This window comes from Coturnix japonica, chromosome 3 (genome assembly GCF_054131305.1).
Source record: "Coturnix japonica strain WE chromosome 3, WE-NBRP24, whole genome shotgun sequence".
Taxonomy (NCBI): domain Eukaryota; kingdom Metazoa; phylum Chordata; class Aves; order Galliformes; family Phasianidae; genus Coturnix; species Coturnix japonica.
The window spans coordinates 50,684,268-50,705,945 of NC_140665.1; the positions used below are offsets into that span (position 1 = coordinate 50,684,268).

Below are 21,678 nucleotides of genomic sequence, written 5' to 3' on the forward strand. Positions count from 1 at the left end.
ACTAAATGAAAAAAAATATTTTTATGGGCAGAAAATTGATGAAAAGTAGCCAAAGATAATCTGGAAAAAAAAAGAGAAAAAAAGAAGCTGGAAAAACAGTTCATCCACACCCAACTCCAACTACAAACAACGGAATGATCAATGAAATACCACAGGTTTCATTTCTGTTAGTTCGTTATGTAAAATATTTTCTTTAGGAAATTAAATAGCCAAAAATATATGAATACTGCAAGTGAAAAATGTTCACAATAATTCAAATAACGAGGTGGCATAAAAATGCATCAAATTCACATCAACTCAATTTCTATTTTCAAACTATTCTCACAGTCTCATGAGAGTTGATTTAGAGAAGGACACCAATTTTAGAAATTACATGTTAATGACATTCACTACCACCAAGACATTACAAATTCCCTTCTACTGTAATTAAAATACTATTCTAAAATCTTTTTATATGTTAAATGAATCTATTTCTAAAGAATGAAATTCAGCTACTTCTATGTTCAGTCTACGATCGGAATAATAGATAAGATTATCTGGGTTTTTTTCTACATCTAACTTAATAGCTTGACATACTGCAGTTGATCTCTGGTCGGCACAGGCAGCCCAACTCAGGGAATGTACAAGATAAAAGGACTGTGGGAGTGCTATTAAGTTGATTCAGTGGTGGGTAAAGGGTGGTATTCCGGCTTGTCTCAGATGATAAATTAGTTAAGGAATGAACATGTGACAAAACTGATGACTGATGGTACACTGCAGGTGAAACTTGCATTTGGGAATGCATGTGAGAGTCATGGATTGCTGCTCCAGGTGTCATCAGAGAGAGGTTCAGTATGGTCTCTTTGAGCTGAATAGTAATTCCATCGTATGAAGATGGCAAAGGTATCACATCATTAATTATTGCAGTTCTTGATGATACCAGAAGGGAAGAGAAGTGTCCATAATCAGTATCTTCAAAATCCAAGACGGGAGTGCTAAAAATGTCCAGAGAAGACATTCCTTCTCTGTTCTTGCTGAAGGATCCATATACATCTTCCAAATTCTGATCTGAAAGCCTCAATTTGTTAGTTGATGTTAGAACAGCAGGATTCTTTTTTTCGTTATTATCACCAATGATATCTTGTTCTCCTATCCTTGGAGAGTACCTAATACTGTCATCTTGATTTTCGATGGAGTCTTTTCCATCTATGACTGTTAGAAGACTTCTTATTTCTGTTATTTTTGTTGTAGGCAAGCTTAATTCTGCTGCATCCCACTCAGGGTTCAGGCTCGGAGAAATTGTATCAAGGTTGTTCTGAAGACTCTGTGGGAGTGGAGGTGTAGAGTAGCTGTTGGGAGGTATAGTGACTCTGAGTTTTGAGTCCAAATGAAGAGGCTGTTTCAGTTCCAAAGACAATGTTGTTATGAATAAGTCAGAACTCACTGAACTGTTATTTTTTATAAAAAACCCTGCATCTATCTGAGCTTCACTTCTTGCATTATCACCAGTATTTGTTATAGCATCATTCTCCAAAACGCTTTCAAACTGCAATAATCCTCGTGTTCTTCTACTGTTTACCAAACTATTAACAAGTGTATTGACCAAGCAAACAGTTCGACTGTCCTTTAAACATGAAGGGTGGATTCCTAACTGTGTTTTAAGGACAGAAGCAAACTGCTGCCTGTTGTTTAGGATGGTCACATTGGTTCTATTGCTTATTACATCAGTTCCACCTTGCATATGTAAACTATGATAAAACATTAATTTTTCCAGAGAGTTTGCAAGCACCTTGTCAAGGGGACTTATCTGTACAGAGTGGTGACGCAACGGTGCTTCAAGAGAAGGGAAAAGTAAATCAAAATAGAACTCATCACTGGAAGATACAGTTACATTTTCAAAGTTCATTGTTGACTGCAACTGTGATATTGTCTTGTCATTGCTTTCTGAAATTCTCCTTGGAAGGCCTGGATTAAATAAACCAAAGATTTGTCTTTCTGAAGCTGTGGCATGCCTAGAGAAGTTCATTTCTTCAGCTCTGTGATCTAATAACCTCTCTAAAGAAGTTTGTTCAGAGACACTGTCTGACTTAATAGGTGAGCTAATCGATGGCAACCTTTCTGTTGGGTTAGAAAGCAATTTATTAAATGAGACTAACTGATGTTTTGATGAGTCCCCAGAAAACACTTTCAAATGATAGGAAACAGTCCAAAAACTTGATGTCAAAGAAGGGGAAATATCTAAATACTTTGTTGGAAAATCTAAGTAACCTGGCTTCCAGGAAATACCAACTCTGTTAATATTCTCAGACTCTAATACAGAAAAATCTGACTCTTCACTTTTACTACGGAATGTATCTAAGTTGTTCTCCAGTACCATCTTTCTGAGGGTCTCACTTGGTTTCTTTTGAATATATGTAGAATATTTTAAATAATTAGACCAGTAATCAGTATTAGACATAAATATGCTGTCACTTTCCAAAGACATGTCCGACAATGACTGCTGATAAGCAGGCAATGTTGCTTCAACATGCTTAAATGCTGAGTTAGCCCAGCTTGTTCCTACCAGAAGTGCTGACATAAGTTGTTCTCTACTGTATCCTGTCACAGAACTTGTCAGCTGGCTGTCAGGCATAATTTCCGTATATGTTTTTTTCATGTTGTTAGAAGAAGTTGTTGGGTTTATATGTGGCATGTCCACAGAGGTTAATTTTGTAAAGCCTCCTGAGTAACGCTCCTTAATGTACATAGATGTAAACTGAAATTTACTGTTTGCTGCTAACATGGAAAAGTATTTCCTGCTATTGTTGCCTTCTATCATTTCTGAGTAAACATTCTGAGGTGCAAAATCAAGAAAATCTAGCCTACTTTTTTTCAACATCAGCTTCTCCTTCACTGGTGACATAGATAAGCTAGAAAGAGAATTGTATTTTTCTTCTTTTATGTCAGAGGTGATATTAGGATGAAATACAGTCTCATTCCCACTGTCAGGCTTCAAGACATCATTTATATGCATGAAATTGAGTGTGTCGTTGTTGGAGGATGAAAGCCACAGGGCTTCTTCTCTGAGTTCATAAGCAGTGCTTCTGCTAATGGGAAGAAGGAATGTTGACTCAGAGTCAGCATAATGCAGCCCATCTGCCACAGTCCACGCTTCCTCTGCAGTAAGACTTCTGTTTTGATGAAGAGGAACTGCTGCACCCACAGAACGATCTGCAACATCATCTGCTGCATCATAAATGCCGTCAGATGAAACTCTAGAATCATTCAGAATATTTTCATTTGGTAACTGATTCATCACAGTATTATCTAGGTCAATATTTTCTGTAAAAGCAGCCAAGGTACCATTGCTAGTCTCCTCAGAGGCAGATGATGTGGACACAGTTGGATGAAATAAGCTGTATGTATTTTTTCTCTCCAGATTCTCATCTGCTGAACTTTCACTGAAACGGGGAGGCCTTTGTTTCACTGGCCAAATAATTGGGGTTGAGATAATTCCTATGGTTTTGACCCCTTCTATCCTAGACTCTTGCTGTCTTTCTGGTCGTGAATGGGAGGATTCAGGTGAATTTCTCTTCCTTCTGAAGATAACTGTAGCAGGAAGTCTGATTTCCTGCAGGTCTGTGTAGTAAGCCGCATAGTTAGTGGATTAAAGAAAATATGTGCAATTTAACTTTTTGTTCTTAGCTGTCTGTTCTACAGCCATAAACCAACTTACTATCAGGAATTATACCAGTTAGCTGAGAGAAAGTTTAATTTGCTGCTACTGTAAATGAATTTGTCCTACTTTTCTCAGTTTTTCTGCTTTCTCTTGGTCATTTCAAAGTCAAATAAAAGGTAACTTGTCTAGTTTTATTCATTCTAACACTATCAGGGTGATCAGCTCCTTCTGTAGCTAAGAAAATCAAAGTTGAATGTTCATGTTGAGCGTGGAGTGAGTGGCTTCACAAAAGAAAATAAAGCACAGTTTGTAAGTAAGTTTCAAGATCTTCTTACTTCTACCGCTTACTAAATCCAAAGAGAATGAGTTCAGATAAATTCTTTCACAGTGTCTATTTTATTGCCTGATTGCCAATATACAAGGAGTGATTTGCCAAGAGAAAAAGCACTCCAAGAATGCTAAATCCTACAGTAACAACTGATACATTTGGGAAAAAAAGAGAAGAAAAAAACACAACAAACAAACAAAAAAACACTTCCTCCCCCTCCAGCCAAAACCAGATACTGATTTACTTCTGGCAAGCACACAAAATCTTCAGTAAAAAGAGCCTCATATGAAAATTGCAGAAGACTATTTCTGTATTCTTATTAATGTTTAACAACTTCCCTTAGCAGAATAACTTCAGAAACTCCTCAGAAAATGATGTTCAGTCTCTAGGAGACAGTGATATCATCCATCGATTTGAGAAAACCTCAAAAGAAATCCTTGCTTTTTTCCTGTGCTAATAATAGAATCATTTACTATCTTATTTTTTCCCTTAATCTTTCTAAATGAAAAGTAAATGATATCTGATACTGTCAACATTTTCCCTAGTAGAGACTGATCCAGCTCTTATTGAAGTCAGTGGAAAGATTCCTGTTGACTCAGTGGAAGTGGCTTTGCTCCATAGGAATGATTCCACTTGGCTCCTCTGTGTTACCAGTGAGGAATAGAGAGTCCCAGCATACTACCATCCTGGCAGCATTAGCCACTCAATGTCTATCCACTGCATTAAAGCATTTCAAAAATAGAATTCTTTACAGTTCCTTTTTAAAAATACTCTCTTATTCTTTGCCTGGGTAAATTCACTGGGTGGCACAAAGGAACAAGGTAAACATACTACAAATAATAGCTGAGTTTGGTTCTATTCTCACTCACACCATTCTTACATGGGCAGGTCTAATGAAATGAAGTTACTCCAGTTTAATTCAAAGTAAATGAAATCAGAACTGAGACATGACCCTTGACATTATACTATGAAAAACACATCTTAAAATACAATAAATTTTCTCCAGAGACAGTACAAGGAAAAATGTAACACAGGATTTCTTACCATTGTTTGGCTTATCGGTTCTATTAGTATCAGGCATGTTAGTGGTGACAGTGGGTGGTGTAGGAGTAGTAGCATTTACAGTAGCTGGTAATAAAGATGAGAAAGAGGTGAACTTGAATGAATTATGAATGTTAATGAGGTAAGACAAAACGGGAACAATGTATGACAATGTATATTGAAACTATTGACACACAATGTCATATATGTTAAACACTTTCTCTTCTGTACAAAGTGATGAATGGACATGAGCCGAGATCCTAGTCCTGCAATCTTCACTTTCACTGACTTCAGTGGGAGTTTTACCAGTGAGAGGGTTGCAAGACCAGTCCTGTACTGCTTTCACAGATTGTAAATCCTCTTATGAGAGCATCAGATCCAAACAGCTGTGCAAAGACCAGAAAACAGATCTTACAAGCTCAGCGATGAGTGTACTTGGAATAACTGAGAAAAGAATAGTTGTTTCTACTCAGGGACTGAAGATGATGAACAAATGTGAAATTAAAACACCCATGTAAGCTTCTAATTAACTCAACTCTATATATGAAGAGAATTTAGATCAGACTTGGAATAATTTGAGTGGAATATATATTTTGAAAGCTTCATGTAGGATCTTAGTTGTACTGTTCTCACTGACACTAACAGGAGTCATCCCACACAATACTGGAAAATGTCTCCCAGGAGAACTAGCTAGAACACTTTTCAAATTCAGAGCAAGGAGCCAAAACTGAAATTTTCCCTCACTGAAGACTGGGAGGGTATACACTCTAGAGGAAAAAAAGCACTTCAAAGATCAGACTACTAAATTTTCAGATAGTTTGGAAAATAATTTTTCTAATAGCTCCCAGGAACATAAATCCTCTCACTGACAGATTTCTTCTTTCCCTTAAAACTCTTTCCACAATGTGAAGATTCATGCAGTATAGACTCACAGTATCACATAGCTTAAGAAATAACCAACTTGGAAAGTTTAGGCATCATATTTAAAAAAGAAATTGAATTTCTGATTTTTGTTAGTTTGTTTTAGTCAACATTTTGAGTCTGAACTTCATAAACTCAGGTCTCAGCTGAGGGAGTGGTTTATGTTCAGGTTTCAGTGAAACACGAAACTTGAGGAAAGAAAATTAAAGCTGCAGTAAATAGGGGTTCTAGCTGGGAAAGTGAGCATATAAAGACACAGTCTGTAAGACAAAAAAAACTCTTCTTCCACGCAACTGCAGGGCTTTGTTGCCTTGAAAAACCATTTTTTCTCCTTATTGATTTTATCAGTGTTTTCAGCCAACACTGTTAAAGGTGATATTTCTTAATGAATGAAAAGCATAACGAAGAAAACAGCTCTGTCATAAGACCGTTTATGACACAGTCTGGTCATACTGCACAACACAGAATAAACAAACCAACAAACCAAAATGGAATCCAAAGTAGCCTTTCAGCTTAAAATAAGTTTCCAGATATAAGAAATACACAAACAGACATGTCTTTATGATTTTTCATTATTAGGACAGTGGTAATGATGATGATGATGATGATGATGATGATAATGAACAGCATGAAACCGATTCGCCACTTTCGAAGTAGCAAATGTAGAATGTCAGTGACACTTGACCAAACACTTTTCAGCGTAGGAAAGTATTACCCTTGTGAAATGTACTCATAAATTTTTCTAAGTCTAAGATTGCAAGTGAGGCAAGCTGGGAAGTAGTGTCTTCTGCCTAACATGTTAATAAAGCTGAAGTTTTATTAAGCTTTTAGGAAAACTTAATGATTTTGTCTGAAAGTGTGTCTATTTCTGCAGCCCAATTAGCCAACCTAATGAAAGACACACTCTCTCCTTTTATGTCATGCCCTTTTGGTAGAAGTCTTTCAGAGTTCTTTCAAGAGGTAAACATATTTATATAGTAGCTGTACTATCTTTTTGATAGAAAAAGAATACCACTGAATAAATGATGCTGTCACATTTGCATAAGATATTTGGGTACCAGTTTTTGTAACATATTGTGCTTTAAGAGACAGATGCATGAAAACTGCTCTTTGAAAACTGATTATGGACACAACTGGCATGGCATTTTACTTTCCCTATGGAGACCTCCATATGATCCAAGACCCCGAGCAGAATCTACCTTGGAAATATCTGGGAGAAGTATACTGGAGACTATCACAGATCTCTCACTGTCTTCCCAAAAGGAGTGCATTTTCCTTTCTCCCTTTATCTTTTACCTTTTTATCTAGCATAGAAAGAGCTCCAAGTCTTCCTCCCCCTTTCATATGTTCTCTGCTGTCCCTATCTTTCAACACTCAGCATGAAAAAAATTACAGAGCTTGACATTATTTTTGATGCAGACTCTGTTGTAATTAAAATCTCACATATCACTTCACTTGCAGGCCTCTGTTCAGGAATGTATTGTGGAAATGGGCTGACCTTGTTCATGTAGGTCATTTTCATTGAACTTCAGCCTCTAATCATTAAAGAAAAAAATAAACTAAGTGGAGAAAATTGACTGTACCTGTAAACGCAATAATTCAAATAGCATGAAAGTTTTTAGGGTTCATCTCTTGCTTGCATTCAGTTGGGCTGATCTGCCAGGAGACCTAATGAATTTTTGTATGTGGTGATTCTGACACTATTAAATCATTACTAAATGTTGTAACTAGTGTTTTATTAGCACTTGCTGCTGCATTTTGAAGTCTAAGGTTAGGGGTTGTTTTGTTTTGTTTTGTTTTGCTTTTTCCTGCTAATCTCCAAGTGTTTAGCATCAAAATAGCCCACTGGAAAAATCTGAATAATAATCAGATGCTTTATTCACATAGAACTTTTTTTTTTATTATTTACAGATGTACTTATTCCTTATCCTGTTTTGCATTTTACCATGAAAATATGCAGGAGGAAAAGAGGTGGCAAGAGAATGAAAGCAGTCAATTAATTCAGATTTTATATAATAGCGACCATTTGAAAAACTTAGCATCAAGGGTGTGATCCACCCACTGTATACAGGACATCCACGCATCTGATGTGACTAAATAATTCCTTTCTTTGCTATTTCTCATTGCGGTTAGGTCTTTTAGAAATAAATAAACTAAAAAAGAAGAAATAGAATAAAATAAAATAAAATAAATCAAGGAAATTTAAAATTTAGAAAAAATGAAACTGTGAAAATAACCTGATCTTCTTACCTTGACAAAGGCTTCCTAGGTTTGCACAACTTGTTGGTTCAATTGTAGAAGAAGGAATTAGGTATGAGCCTTTAAAAAAAGAAAGTCAAACAGTTAGACAAATTTGTCGACTGGGCATAAAATCAACATATATCTTGCAGTAACACAGTCCTCGTCCTTGTTTCTCTTACTAACAAAACTGGTAATGCCATTTGCCTATAAAACTTAGGCATTTTCATTTTTTGTTGCTGCTGAGGGATCCACAGAAGCCTCACTGTCTTGCAAGTCACAGTCACTTATATTTCCTCCCCAAGCTTTCTCATACTCTCCCTGGCTGTAGTTAAATACCAGCCCATTAAATGAATGCAGCTTGTGCGTACTTTGAAATGGCTCTACACCGAGGGGTCATCATGGCTGTAGAATTTACGGCACCTTCACAAGCAACAAAACATGTGCCTTGGAGACACATCCATCCTCTGTTTTGCAGCACAGGTTACCCACCACACAGTTCTGAGTAATCTGCCTGTGGCAGATACCAGCCAGATAAAAGGTAATTAAACTTGTTACCATGCCCAGGGTGTGGGCATGATTAATATTCTGGTATGCATGATTTTTAAGCAGATAATGTTGTAAGTCTGTATCTGTGCTGAATTATTCATCACTACATGAACATAATCTGAAGATCTAGATACAAAAATGGGGAATATAAGAATGGCAACAGGAAAAAAGCTAGTGCAACTGCATTAATTACACTTTGTGCATTGCAGTGGGTCAGCTGCAGATACAGCTGCTTCTGCACATTATGTTGAAAATAATGGAGCCATACAGCATGGCATAATCTGAACCTGTTGGGAATGTTGCCCTTTTGGCTTTCGTTTTACCACTTCAGAATTGTATTGACTCAGTGAGGTTCTCTCATGAAACGCCGTATCCTTCCATTAAATTAAAGAGCCACCACCCACTAGCTCGTAAAGATAGCTGAGAAAATATTTCCTGTGATGGAAGAACAGACGAAGTGTGGGGCCTCAGTGCAGAAGTCATGACATGCCACAGATACCATTACACATATTGCCAGCAGAAAACAGGGAAGAATTTAAAAAGTGATCCTCTACAACTATTAAAGCTCTGCAGTTTTGTGTGGGGTTTTTTGGTTGTCAGTTGGGTGGTTTTTTTTGGGGGGGGGGAGGGCAAGAGGTGTGTGTGCTCATGTTATTTTTTTTTGGTGTATAGGTGGGGGTTGCTGGTTTCTTTCTTAGTAAACTGAGATTATATTAAGACAAATTGAATTCCTTGGCACATATCCTTTCAACGTCAAGAAGCATATTCTAAGTGAACATAATATATCCTGCATGAGATTTTTTTCCCAACATATATTTTCTAATATTAAGCAGTCAACACCAAAACCTGCTGTGAGTAACCTCCTCTTGGTTCTGTACCAGGGAAATATGACTTGAAAGATGGCAGAAAATCTGCAGACTTTAAAGAACTCTTGAGCCAGAATACTGTATTCCTTTAAAGAGGAATATGTTCAGTCAATATATTAAATGAGCCTTTTAAATTTTTTATCAGACCGAACTCTGGCCAGACTAGACTTTCCTTCAGTGATCACCAAAGAAATATAATGGTCTGGCTACAAACAGATACTTGGCATTGGCTCCCTTAATAAATGCAGTAGCATTATCAGTTATGTGAACAGCAGACGTAGCCCTGTACTATGGACAATTTGTGTGATAAATCTGACTGGCTTTAAACGTGTAAAACTCAGACATCTGTACCTGCTTGTCACACTAGATTTTCCTTACAGTCAGTGGAAAGAAACAGGAACTCCTACAGCATAAAACTTAACTGAGACATCTACTCTAATGTGAGTTGAATTGACATCAAGTCAGCCTTTTTCTCTCTTCAATTGAAAAACAGCACCAAGTGTGTTTAGCTCAGCCTTAAACACCTATCCTTCAACTGCCTAAGGAAGACAGATCCCAACTCTAGTTAAATTTGACAGTGAAATCAAGAACTTAGATTTGGGAAGTAAGGACTTATATAAAGTACACGATGCAGAAATTACAGGCACAAGTGGACATACAGCCAAGTTAGCCTTAAACTGAACAGGTCACATGCTGCTCTAAGTGTAGCCATTACATGCTCCAAAATAATTACAAGAAGTTGATTAAATGCTCCAGGGTTTGTCTACACTGAGCTCTGCACTGACGCTGCTACAGCACTTTCGCTACCTAAACTATTTATTTTAAAATTAGTTTGGCTACCCAGGCTGTGTACATATACCTTTAAATGCAAGCCTTGCAAAGGTAGAGCAATGAAAACAGAACTCCGTCAAGTCTTCCAGAAACATCCCACCATGATTGCACAGCTGTGAAAACATTAGTCTAAGGAATAAGCTAGGAGAAGGTAAATTAAAGAAAAGATTATCAGGAACAGTTTGTTGGTGTTTTTATCTTCTGTAAGCCAACTTGTAAAAGCTTTCTCTGAAGAATGATGAAAATAATATCCCTTGAAAAATCTAAACACTGTTCAGGCACAAATATGTTGAGATCATCATTAATGCTGGGGCTGATGTGGTTTTATTTTTTTCTGTTACAAGCAGCTCCTGGGAAAGCATTACTGGTGCTCGGAGGAAACTCTTTTCTGCATAAATTCTTCCATTGCAGCTAAATGAAGTCTAATCAGTTAATCTCACCAATGTCAGTGGTTTATTCATGGCTGACAGACTGACGCATCAACCCTCCTGGTAAGGGCTGGTTTTACAATGAAGCCTTTTATTCAAGATGATGAAGGGAAGAAAATTCTAACAATTCCATCTCTGAGATTAGTAACAGTTTCTGAAACTGCACTGCACCCAGTGTTTTCTTTTAGGATGTACTTTGTTCTAGGGAAGCCTGTATCATAGTGGGAAATTTAATATCCTTGAAAGAGATGGGTTAGTATTTTCACCCTGCTTAGTTACAGGAGGTAACAATTTTTATATAGAGAAACACTTGAAGCAAACATGAAAAACAGGCCTACACTTTTGTAAATGTGAGAAAGCTCATACACATTTTCTAAAATAACCTTATTCTGTAAGGAAACCACTGAACAGATACATCCCCCAAAATAAAGCTGTGATGTGGAATGAAAATGCTGTTTCTATGAACACAGCTATAATGTGGCACTTAATGTCACTGGACTGTGTTAAGACAAAAAGGGACAAGATCAATACATCAGTCAAAATCATATAAGACTGCAGTATCTACAGTTACATTGGTACATAGTTTAGTAAAAGTGTTGTGGCCTTCATGGACAATAGTTTAAGGAAGAATAAGATTTTGGGGAAAATTACTTTCTCTCAGATTTTTACTTTTACTATGGGCAGAAAAGCAACTTCTATGTTCAGAACAATTTCATCAGCCATGACCAATGTTTAGATTGCCTTTTCATTGCTGAGAGCTGCTTCAATGAATCAAACTACTTTGTATTTCCATTTCAGTAAACTAAAGCAGGTAAGATAGAATATACTGGCCACCTTAATCCCTCATGAGCTAATAGATACAGAAACCAGCAAGTTTTAATTATGACAGGTACTGTTTTAAGCTACCGATTCATAGAATGCTGACAGGTGCTCTGTGAGGAGACAGTAATACTATTTAAACTATTTTTAAACTCATAAGTACTAAAGTGGAGAGGACAACATTAGATATAAAGAGACCTCACATACTTCAGAACCAGTATTTGTAATCCTTTCCTTTCTTTTCCTCTTCCTTTTCCTTTTCACAAATATATATTTGCTACAGTAGAGGGTCTTAGACAACATGGAGTTCCATAGTAGTAGATCGTCAATAGCATCCCTAAGATACTACTGGCCATGACACCAATTTTACCCACAGAATCACAAAGAATTATAAAGGTTGGAAAAGACCTAGAAGATCATCCAGTCCAACCATCACCAATACTTCCCAGTTAAATCACATCCCTCAACACAACATCCAAACGTTTCTTGAACACTCCCATGGGGTGTTCAACTCCACCACCTCCCTGGGCAGTGCATTTCAGTGCCTGATTACCCTTTCTGAGAAGTAATATTTCCTAATGTCCAGCCTGAATCTCCCATGCATTCTACCCTATGCATTTTAAAAATATCCAAATATCTCTGATGCTTTCAGCAATCAAAGCATTTGTTTCCTTCTTTTTATTTTTTATTTTTTACATCAAATTTTGCTCCAAACTGACATGGATTTTTCAGTTTCAATTATTCCTTCTTTTTCTGGTTAAAATATTTCTGGAGAAAATCATCAAACAGCTGTAATAACACATACATACATAAAAATTACACCTAGACACAAATAATAATAGTGTCAGAGCCAAAGAATGAGAATAGGTTGGACTAAGTATGAAAATTTGTCTTCTGATGTAATCTACTGGAAGAGTGTAGTAAGTGACAGTTTAAGGAAGGGCAGACAATATATTGTCAGGATGATAAGAATGAATGATTTTGATCTAAAATGCTTCCTTCCCATCTGTCCCCCACTAATTTAATCTTTTTTATACTTATCTGTCTTGTATGCATTAGACTTTTGCCACTGCTTTTACTGGCTCTATGCACTGAGCGCACAATCCTAACAGGTTCTTCTTCTAGCTAATGAAAGTACCAAAGGTTAGGTACAAAAACATTTACTTAATGGTTAGTTAACAAGCTCTTTTTCCTCTCTGGAGACTGTGGATGTCTAACCTGACGGTTGCAGGTACTTTCCTGTGATCCTCATTTCATATAAATAGAATGCCAGTAAACAAATTACTGGGGAAGAATTTTGATCTGTAGATTATTTCAATTAGCACCTCAAAACATGTAGGGGATTTTTCCTTTCCCATAGAGAATCAACTTTGTGCCCTTTCAAAGCACAATATTGTACACTCTGTGTACAATAAGAGTGAAACTAAAGTTGAAGAAAGACAAGTCCTACCTGTTTTTCTTTCAGAGGAACTTTCATTTTTCTTGCTAGGATAAGATATTTTCAGCACAATGCAGGAGTGTTTGTGGGGGGAGAATAAGCAAAAAAGATTGGCAAGGCACACTTACCACAACTCAAATTGTTTTCTGCTTTCAGTGCTGAAGTTGGAATACTCCAGAATTCATTTTCCCAGTCTACAATGTTTCCTTTCACATCGCAGCTGAGGTTGGCCAGTGTTTGAGCATTCATGGTGAAATTCCAAAGGCGGAAGTTGTAAATGTCCCCATTTAGAGAGCTCACTTCATTGCTGTTAGAGCCCAGCACAAGCCTCCCATTTCCAGGGATAACTTTGCCAAACATATCTGGACAGTAGGTATTATGATAGATGCTTTTGGCGTATACACCTATAGTGCCTGAGAAAGTATCCCCTATGACACAAAGCTGCTCAAATGTTCCTGTGAAAAACTCCACATTTCGAGGCAATGCATGGTCAAGTATGCACTGTGTGTCTGAAATGGATAGAAAATGGCCTTTTGTGGTCTTCCCAAACCCGAAAAACTCTTTTGATGATGCATCAGTGTAGGAGAAAATCTTCCAGTCATCATTGTCATCACTGTTGCTCTTGGTTGCTTCAAAGCATAGTGTGAACTGGCTGAGCTCTGGAACCAAGACCGTTTCTGCCACGGATACAACATCGGCATCAGGATCCTGAGGAATGATGACCTTCTGATTCCTCAGAGACACGGCAACTAGAACAGAGAGTAGATACATTAATTAAATTGAAAGTATTCTCATATAAAATAAAAGTAGACTGGCAGCAGTTCAGTGGTGTTTTTTATCACTGTGATACTTCAAAAGTACACACTGTAGGGAATTTGGCTTGCAGAACATTCAACCTAAAACACTTGCAGTTCCTTTGCAGCAGAGTGGAGAATGCTGCATTATCTGCAATTAACTCCCCAAGTTGCATCAAGAGCAGTACTAGGAAATATTACCTGCTAGTTTACACTCATTTGATAAAAATTAACATTTATTCATCAAGGAAAGGTGTAGTAGGCAATAGAGAAAAACATTTGTTTGGAAAACAGAGTATGATTTTTGAAGTTCTATTATTTTGATTACTTGTCTGCATGACTGCATTATACCAATGAAGTTCAGGCCTTACTTCTTTTAAATATCAATACTGTAATAGAAGAAAAATTCCATTGCACTTCATGGCAAACTGAAGCCCTTCATTCCTGAGTGCTCGTAATGAGTTTCTGCAAAATATTAACGATCTTCTCGTTTTGTTCTCAGCAGCTTTCAGGTTCAATCCTGTAATCACGTATCCAATTTGTATCCAAGCTGTTCACCTTTTGTAAATACTTGTGTTCCAGATTTTGCACAAGTACCTAGAAATGGCTAGTCCTCTTCTAAAGCAATGCACTGCAGTAAGGGAATGGGTAGAAGCACTTTGTCTCTAATTTTTTTAAGCATTCTCATTTGCACTGGCAAAATAGCAGTCTCCAAATGTGAAAAACAGTATTAAGTGACACATGATTTTTCTCCATGAGTGTATTAATGACAATTCTGCTGAGTCTACTTTGGAGAAAATTATTTTTTCAAAATAAAGTGCCAATATACTCAGTTTTATTGGATCCTTATGGTACAAAAATTCTTTTACTGACTTTCTCCACAGAAAGAAATTTCAGGTTATCAGTCATGCAAAGGAATTGAGGTCAACAAGACCAAATACACAGCAGTAGCCCTTCCTTATTTCTGGCTCTTTATTTCTGTACTGTGGCAGATCACATCTCCAAGAAATGTCTGACACCTCCCTAGCACTCCAGATATTCTGATACTGAAATTGGATTTTTCCAGACCTGAAGAATAACTGCCACATGAAATGTCTTAGGATTTGTAAGCAGTGCCATGTAACATACAATAACTATTTAACCTGCTTCCTTCTCAGAATGAAAGAAAAATTTTCCATTTGGGAGGGTAAAATACGTAAGAGAAGAGTGATTATTATGCCCCACTCTGGAACAGAGAGATGAGCTATAAAGATCCTACATGTTCACTGTATTACACTTTCTCTTTGCCAACAGCATGCAAAGAATCTGTGCCCCAGACTACCATATCTGGGTATTCACAAAGACAAAATTTGACCAGTGTAAATGATACAGTAAAATAACATAAAGGATTGCACTTTTATCTGCCAACCTAGCAACTTGAGAATAGGACTGAAGAGAGAAATCCTGGACTTTTACAATTACTGGATTTACTTCATAGATTTTTCTCCTTTCCCAAGGGCAAAAGTATGTTGTAACAATTTTATAGATAGAAAATGTGTTCAACTTTCCACTGAAAACAAGGGCTTTTTTTTCATGGGTTAATTATACTGTACAGTTCTTTACGTAACATGGAAAGTGTTCCAGAAGTATAAGGATTCAAGACTTGAGAAAGAAAAAAGCTCATTCATATGAGCACCACTCAGCTGGTGTTGGAGTGGTCAGGAAAGTTACAAACCAGCTGGTCACATTTAAACAGTGTAAGAGAAATAAACTGGGAGACCAAAAGCTGCTGCCCTGGTACTGAACAAGTCTACTCAAAACTGTTCTCCTCAGAGTCAGCTGCTGGGACTTTTCTACACAGCAAAAGCACAAAACTGACAAGTATTTTGTATATGTGGAGAAAAAAAAGAATCCTGACATCAAAATTAGGAGCCCACAATCACTTTTGAACAGCCAGTCACCACACTGATGAATTTCAGATGTTAGCATTGAAGAAGATTATTATTCTCTGAGGGAGAATATATATATATTCTCAGCCTGTTCATATAAGTGTTTATACTACATTCAGGATGATGCTAAACTGTTTCTGTTAGGAAGATAACAGCTTTTATTTTGGACACATTGCTTTTTACTCATGTAAACTGTAAGTAAGTCTTGGAGGCTGAAATGCATCACAGTGACCAGCAACAGACAGCTCACTGTTCTGAAATCCTCATCTGCATTTACGAAAGTGTTGTCATGACAAGAAGTCTGCCTCTGCTTCTTTTTAGAGTTTCTGCGTTACTTGTCTTGCTTTCAGATCATGGTCTCATATAACGTACTGCCCTTTACATACAAGGAAAAATAACTATTTTACAATCATTTGTGGGGAAAATTGCTTTTCTGCCATTTTCTAGGTTCACAGCTTTCAACTGCCCTTCAACTGATACTGGAAGAAATATACCAGCTTTTTGGAGTTCTGCAACAGTCTACACACCACATACCATATAGCTGCACTCATTTACTGCTGTTAAGAATATGGCTCATCTATGTGCTTTTGGAGGGTTGCAGGAGGCAACAATCAAGAAAGCCAGCATTTGTGTAGGCAGCAAGCTTGTTACGGATAGCAGGATGAGTTCTGTGAAACTCATTTTGAAAACACTGCTCCACAAATGTTGTTTTATTCACAGCTAATTCCCTCCCCAGATTTACCCTTTTTGTCTTTCCCCACCTATATTTTGCCATGTGTACACTTTGTATAAGGATGTACTATTTGTATCTTTTTAAGTGCAATTGCTAGATAGTAAACTGTTGTGTATCTTTGAATTGACCTTTACATTCCTTTATCAAACTCAAAACTGAACAAACGACTTAATTTTATTATTTTAATATATTCACTTCTAAGAAAATGATGTGAGAGGAGGTAGCATTGCTGCCGTGCCTTTGGGAATTCTCTACAAGAGCAGGAGAGTACTTCATGGACATCTGCTGTGCAGATGTTTTGTAATTTCAGTGCATGTGTGTTGATGATCTACATGTCTACAAGCTTTTATAACTTATTTTCTATGAAAGAAAAGCAGTACACTATCATCCATTTACCAAAACTCTTTTTCTGTATTCTCTGCCTGGCTAAGTTTTGCCATGTAGAATGTGGCCTATAGGTTATAATTTGCCCTATTTGCACGCAGCCAAATCTCCTTCATAACATCTGCAGTCAAATTCAAATTGAGAGTTACCAGTTGGGATTAATGAAATAATATTCAGGAAACTTCATCAAGGTAGCTTAACAGCAGGCCTTAACAGCAGTATAACATACTAACATATATGTGAAACATTTAAATGTAAGTTGCTGGTGAAGGTCACCGACACCTCCAGTCACACTGGAGAGCAGCCTTCTTATTCAAAATAAAAGGATATCTTCCAAGGCTATTTAACTGCAAGAGTGCTATCGATGAATGTATTGCACTCTTCATTTTGGGGTGGAGGTAATATTTTTGCTTTTGAAAAAATACCAATAAATATGGATATAAAAATGATTCTCTCCATGGTCCTCTCCTCTTCTCCTCATCTGAGGGTAATATTGCATTCCCAATAAAAGTCATCTTATTTGTTAAGATTGAATACTATAGTAGTAAAGATGAACAACAATAAATCATGTATAAACTGATTACATATCATTTTATATGATGTACTTGATTTTACAACTCCTTGAAGCAGAGAAACCTAATTTTGTTTTATAATTCTGGATATTATTTAAAAATATTATATGTGTAATGAGTATTTTGATATTTCTTTTAATGAAAAAGATTAGCTTGAAACTTAAGAGATAGCTGAAAATTTCCTCACTCTGTGTTTCTACACAACCAGCTGGTAGAACATCATCAGTGCTACAGTTGGGCAGCCTCCAGTACAAGTGGTACAGACTAATGGATTGATTGAGAGCAGCCCTGTGGAGAAAGACATGGGGAACATGGTGGACAAAAAGCTGGACACAACTGGTCTAACAGTGATAGAAAAAGGGGGAATGGCTTTGAACGGAAAGGGGAAATTCAGGTTAGATACTAGGAAAAAATTCTTTACTAGGAAGCAGTGAGGCACCATCTGGAGTACTGCATCCAAACCTGGAATCTTCAGCACAAGATAGATGAGGAGCAGCTGGAATGGGGCCAAAGTAGGGCCACAAAGATTGTCACAGGGCTGGAGTATCTATCCTACAAAGGAAGGATGAGGAAGCTGGACTTCTGAAGAAGAGAAAGTTTCAGGGAGAACTCATTGCAGTCTTTCAGGATCTAAATAGGGCTTATAATAAAGATTCAGAGACTTTTTATCAGGGCTTGTACTAACAGGGCAAGGGCAATGGTTTTAAATTAAAAGAAGTAAATGACCATCCTAATGTCCTCATTTATGTTGCTGTCCTTTACCATCATGTTAACAACTTCTTGCAAAATCTTAAAATGGCAAAATACACATAAGTCACATATTATTTGTCCCCTTATCTGAGGGAGAAAATCGTAGATAGAAAAGTGTCTTTTTTGCAGTTGCTAGAATTTTTTAAATCTAAGCATTACTATGTATTTATGAAAAGAAAAAAAGGTCAAGGAATGTAGATAGCAGTTTTGCAATGACAGTTCAACCCTAAGAGTTTATGTTGCAGACTGGAAAAAGACTTGAGGAAGTTCTGCATTTTGCATGAACTTCTCCCCATTGTAGCGTGATTCACTGGTACAGTGGTTTTGCCTCTCCTTGTTTTTTTTGGCTAAGAACTTGCTCATGCTGGTCTTCATATTTCTGTATGTATGTCCCACTTTTAAAGTACCCAACATGAATTGGCTGAAAGAGGCACTGCTGGGCCTACCATCTTTGTGCGATAAAACTTTTTTCTAATGTACTAGAGGATGCCATGTCCCAGAAAAAAATAATTTACCTTCAACCACAGAAAAATACATTAGTCAAAAATAAATAAATAAATAAATAAAAACCAACCCACACAGAAGTCAGTAGCATTATCTTGCAGCTTCCCTATTACCCATCCCTCTTAAGGAGCACATAATTTCTTTATAAAGTGTAATTCTAATAAATTGTAAGAAATGTGCGTCAGGACATTACAGCAGGACATTTTTTTCTGTAAAAGGGATAAACTGGTTTGTGTTTACTTACTTCGCATATAGCTGGCATTAAAACCTTTCTTTTGGATACTGAAGTCACTTTTGAAAGACACAATCATTTCATTTCCAGTAGAATTATATGATAATCCCTTGGCAGTGATGCCACAAAGGTTCATTGGGCTCTCTCCATTGTCCAGTGTCAGTGAGTCATAAATGCAGCCCGGAGCTTCTTCAATGTCAAAATCACTGAATGTTAGCTGTATAATGAATCCATGAGGTGCTCGGATGACCCATTTACAAGATTGGCTGTTGGGATAATCACTTGGGTAGCATGGAGAAGTGAAAACTCCAGAGGGGTCAGTAAGCACAGTCCTACAGTTGTAGCATCCTTGAGCTGGTAATGAAAACAGAAGGAAATATTATTTAACAGGTAATTAATTGTCAACACTATGACTAAGTATATTTCTATACATAAAAACATGAAGAGATATGACAGAAAGAAGGGCAAAATAAATCCTCATTTCTGATGTGCCAAATGCTGGAGGAATAGTACAGCAAAATACTTTTTAAATGTAAGAATTCCCATACAAAAGGAACAGAAGTTATACTGCTGAATGTTCATTTATACAAGCAGTATATATCTGCCATACATACTGACTCACTGTGCAAACACTGGAGAAGCAAAAACACTTTTGAATTCTCAAATGCAAATGAACTAAAACTTCAAAGAAGATGACTGGTATCCTTTCTATCTTTTGGCTGCTGGACAGATGCTGACTGCTGCTATTCTGCAGCTCCATGTCCTGTCACTGTTCCCATTGGAATGTCTCTGGAATGCAGCAGCACAAGAGATGGGCCGAGGGGCCACAGTAGCAGCATTCTGCAGTGTCCAAGGTTAGTCATCAGCACTTCCGCAAGTACTTTCCACATCACCCAAAAGGGGAGCAGTGAGCCACCGGCCTCTGAATCAGCACCACATTACTGAGCTCTTCCCATGCTGACTCAGCTCCACTGAGAAGTTTGTGGCAGTCAGGCTCTAAAATATTCTCATCCTCTTCCTCATGCACCTTTGTTCACCTGCTGTGCTCCTCCACAAGAATTTCAGGCCCTGTTAGTCCTCAGAGTTGCATTTCTTGCCCTTTTTATAGTCACCCTGTAGTGTATTTTATGACAGTATTACGGTGAGTTGCCTGCTGTTGAAATCTGTGAGTCTGCTAAAGCAGCAGAGAGCAAACTAGATAGGAACAGAACACGACCAATAGATAACTGAAGAAACTATGCAGCATGTTTGTGCCGAATTATTTCCCAAATATTTCATTAGGCCACAATTGTACATCATGCAACAGGCTAAGCTAAAAACAGCTAAACAAGTTGTTCAGCCCTAAAACAGGAATAAACACAACAAACTTCTCCAAAGTACCCTCAGCTTTTCTTTCCACTGCTTGGTTCCTGATGAGTCACATTCATATGTTGTTCAGCTTTTGCAAGACCCTGACTCTGCGAACTAACATGGCAAAAACAACAACAAAAAAACCCAACACAACCAAAAACAAACAAACAAACAGAGAAAAGTTTACATCAGAAAGGAGAATTCCTAGTTACATTGTGCAAAAGGGTTATCGTGTATCATATGGCCCTAAGGAGGTGAGGAGGTTAGTAATTAATTGGATTTCCAAAGTCTAATACAGGCTGACTATGTAAGAAATGTTGGAGTCCTATTTGAGGTAAAAAAATTAAAAAATTTAAAAAAATTATCTTAAAGCTTTTCAATTATCCCTGGGAACATTTCACTCCTGATGTTGGAAACATTATCTGAGCAGAACAACCTGGAGTCTGTGTAATCTAACTTCTCAGCAAATCTGTATAGTAAGAGGACTGCACTCATCTGCCCTGAAATCCTGCTGCTCCATTTACTAACTAGAGAGAGAATATTTAATTATTAGTGCAATGAGCATAAATTCAGCAGTTTACAATCAGATGACAGCTTTGTGCAGAGGACTTTGCAGAGATACATATCAGTTTTCAGAAAACAACCCTAAACTGAAGAGAGGAGGAACAAGAAAAGCAGCTGAGCCATAAGCCAGAGGTCTCTTAGTCCAGGGCAAGTAAGCCTCCACAAGGGGAAGGTTGGCTCTGGATGAGGCAGCACTTCAGAGTCTTCCTTCATGGAAGACTCCATTATTTATAGTCCTGCCTTCAGTATTTCTAAGATGAGGGCTACAGTGGCTGAGGAACTGGTAGTATGCTGTACCCACTTTCCTACTCATTCCTGCTAAAGAAGTAAGTGGCACAGAACTATGTGGACAACTGAGAGCTTTCTCTGTCTATCAACTACAACCAGATCAATCTGGAGCCAAAGGCTTAGCTGTTACATTATGAAACCACCTATGGTTGCTAGAGCACTCGCATTCATCACTGGATCCCTAAAGTATAAATTTAGTGGCATTATAAACAATTCCTGAACTCAAAGAGACTGGAGAAAATGTGACACTTGTCAGTAAAAGTTGTTTGATGCACCTCTCAAACCAGTAGGTTATTACATTCAACCTAAGACTGGAAAAGGCAGATTTGTCCACCAGAAAGAATGGACATTCTTAGGAGAAACCTGACTTCACTACTTTTATTGATCATCATCAGCCAAAACAGGACTCATCTCTTTTATTTATCTTACTCCTGAGCATTTACAAATATCTCAAAACTATTTAATATCAGATATTAATTTAAT

General features: G+C 37.3%; 1 protein-coding gene across 9 annotated transcripts in view; it reads right to left on the bottom strand.

Annotated features, from left to right (window-relative positions):
• ADGRG6 (adhesion G protein-coupled receptor G6) overlaps positions 1-21,678 on the bottom strand; it is a 117,235-nt gene that overhangs the window by 47,220 nt on the left and 48,337 nt on the right. For 6 of the 9 annotated variants that reach the window (XM_085541562.1, XM_085541561.1, XM_015858345.2 and 3 more), the window contains exons 3-6: positions 19,006-19,347; positions 13,225-13,845; positions 8,178-8,246; positions 5,010-5,093 (exon numbers count right to left, since the gene is read on the bottom strand). In XM_085541562.1, the coding sequence (XP_085397688.1) occupies positions 5,010-5,093; positions 8,178-8,246; positions 13,225-13,845; positions 19,006-19,347 (1,116 nt within the window). Of the gene's footprint in view, positions 1-576; positions 3,687-5,009; positions 5,094-8,177; positions 8,247-13,224; positions 13,846-19,005; positions 19,348-21,678 lie in introns of those variants that run through there. The other 3 variants (XM_015858347.3, XM_085541563.1, XM_085541566.1) reach the window with 2 other exon arrangements.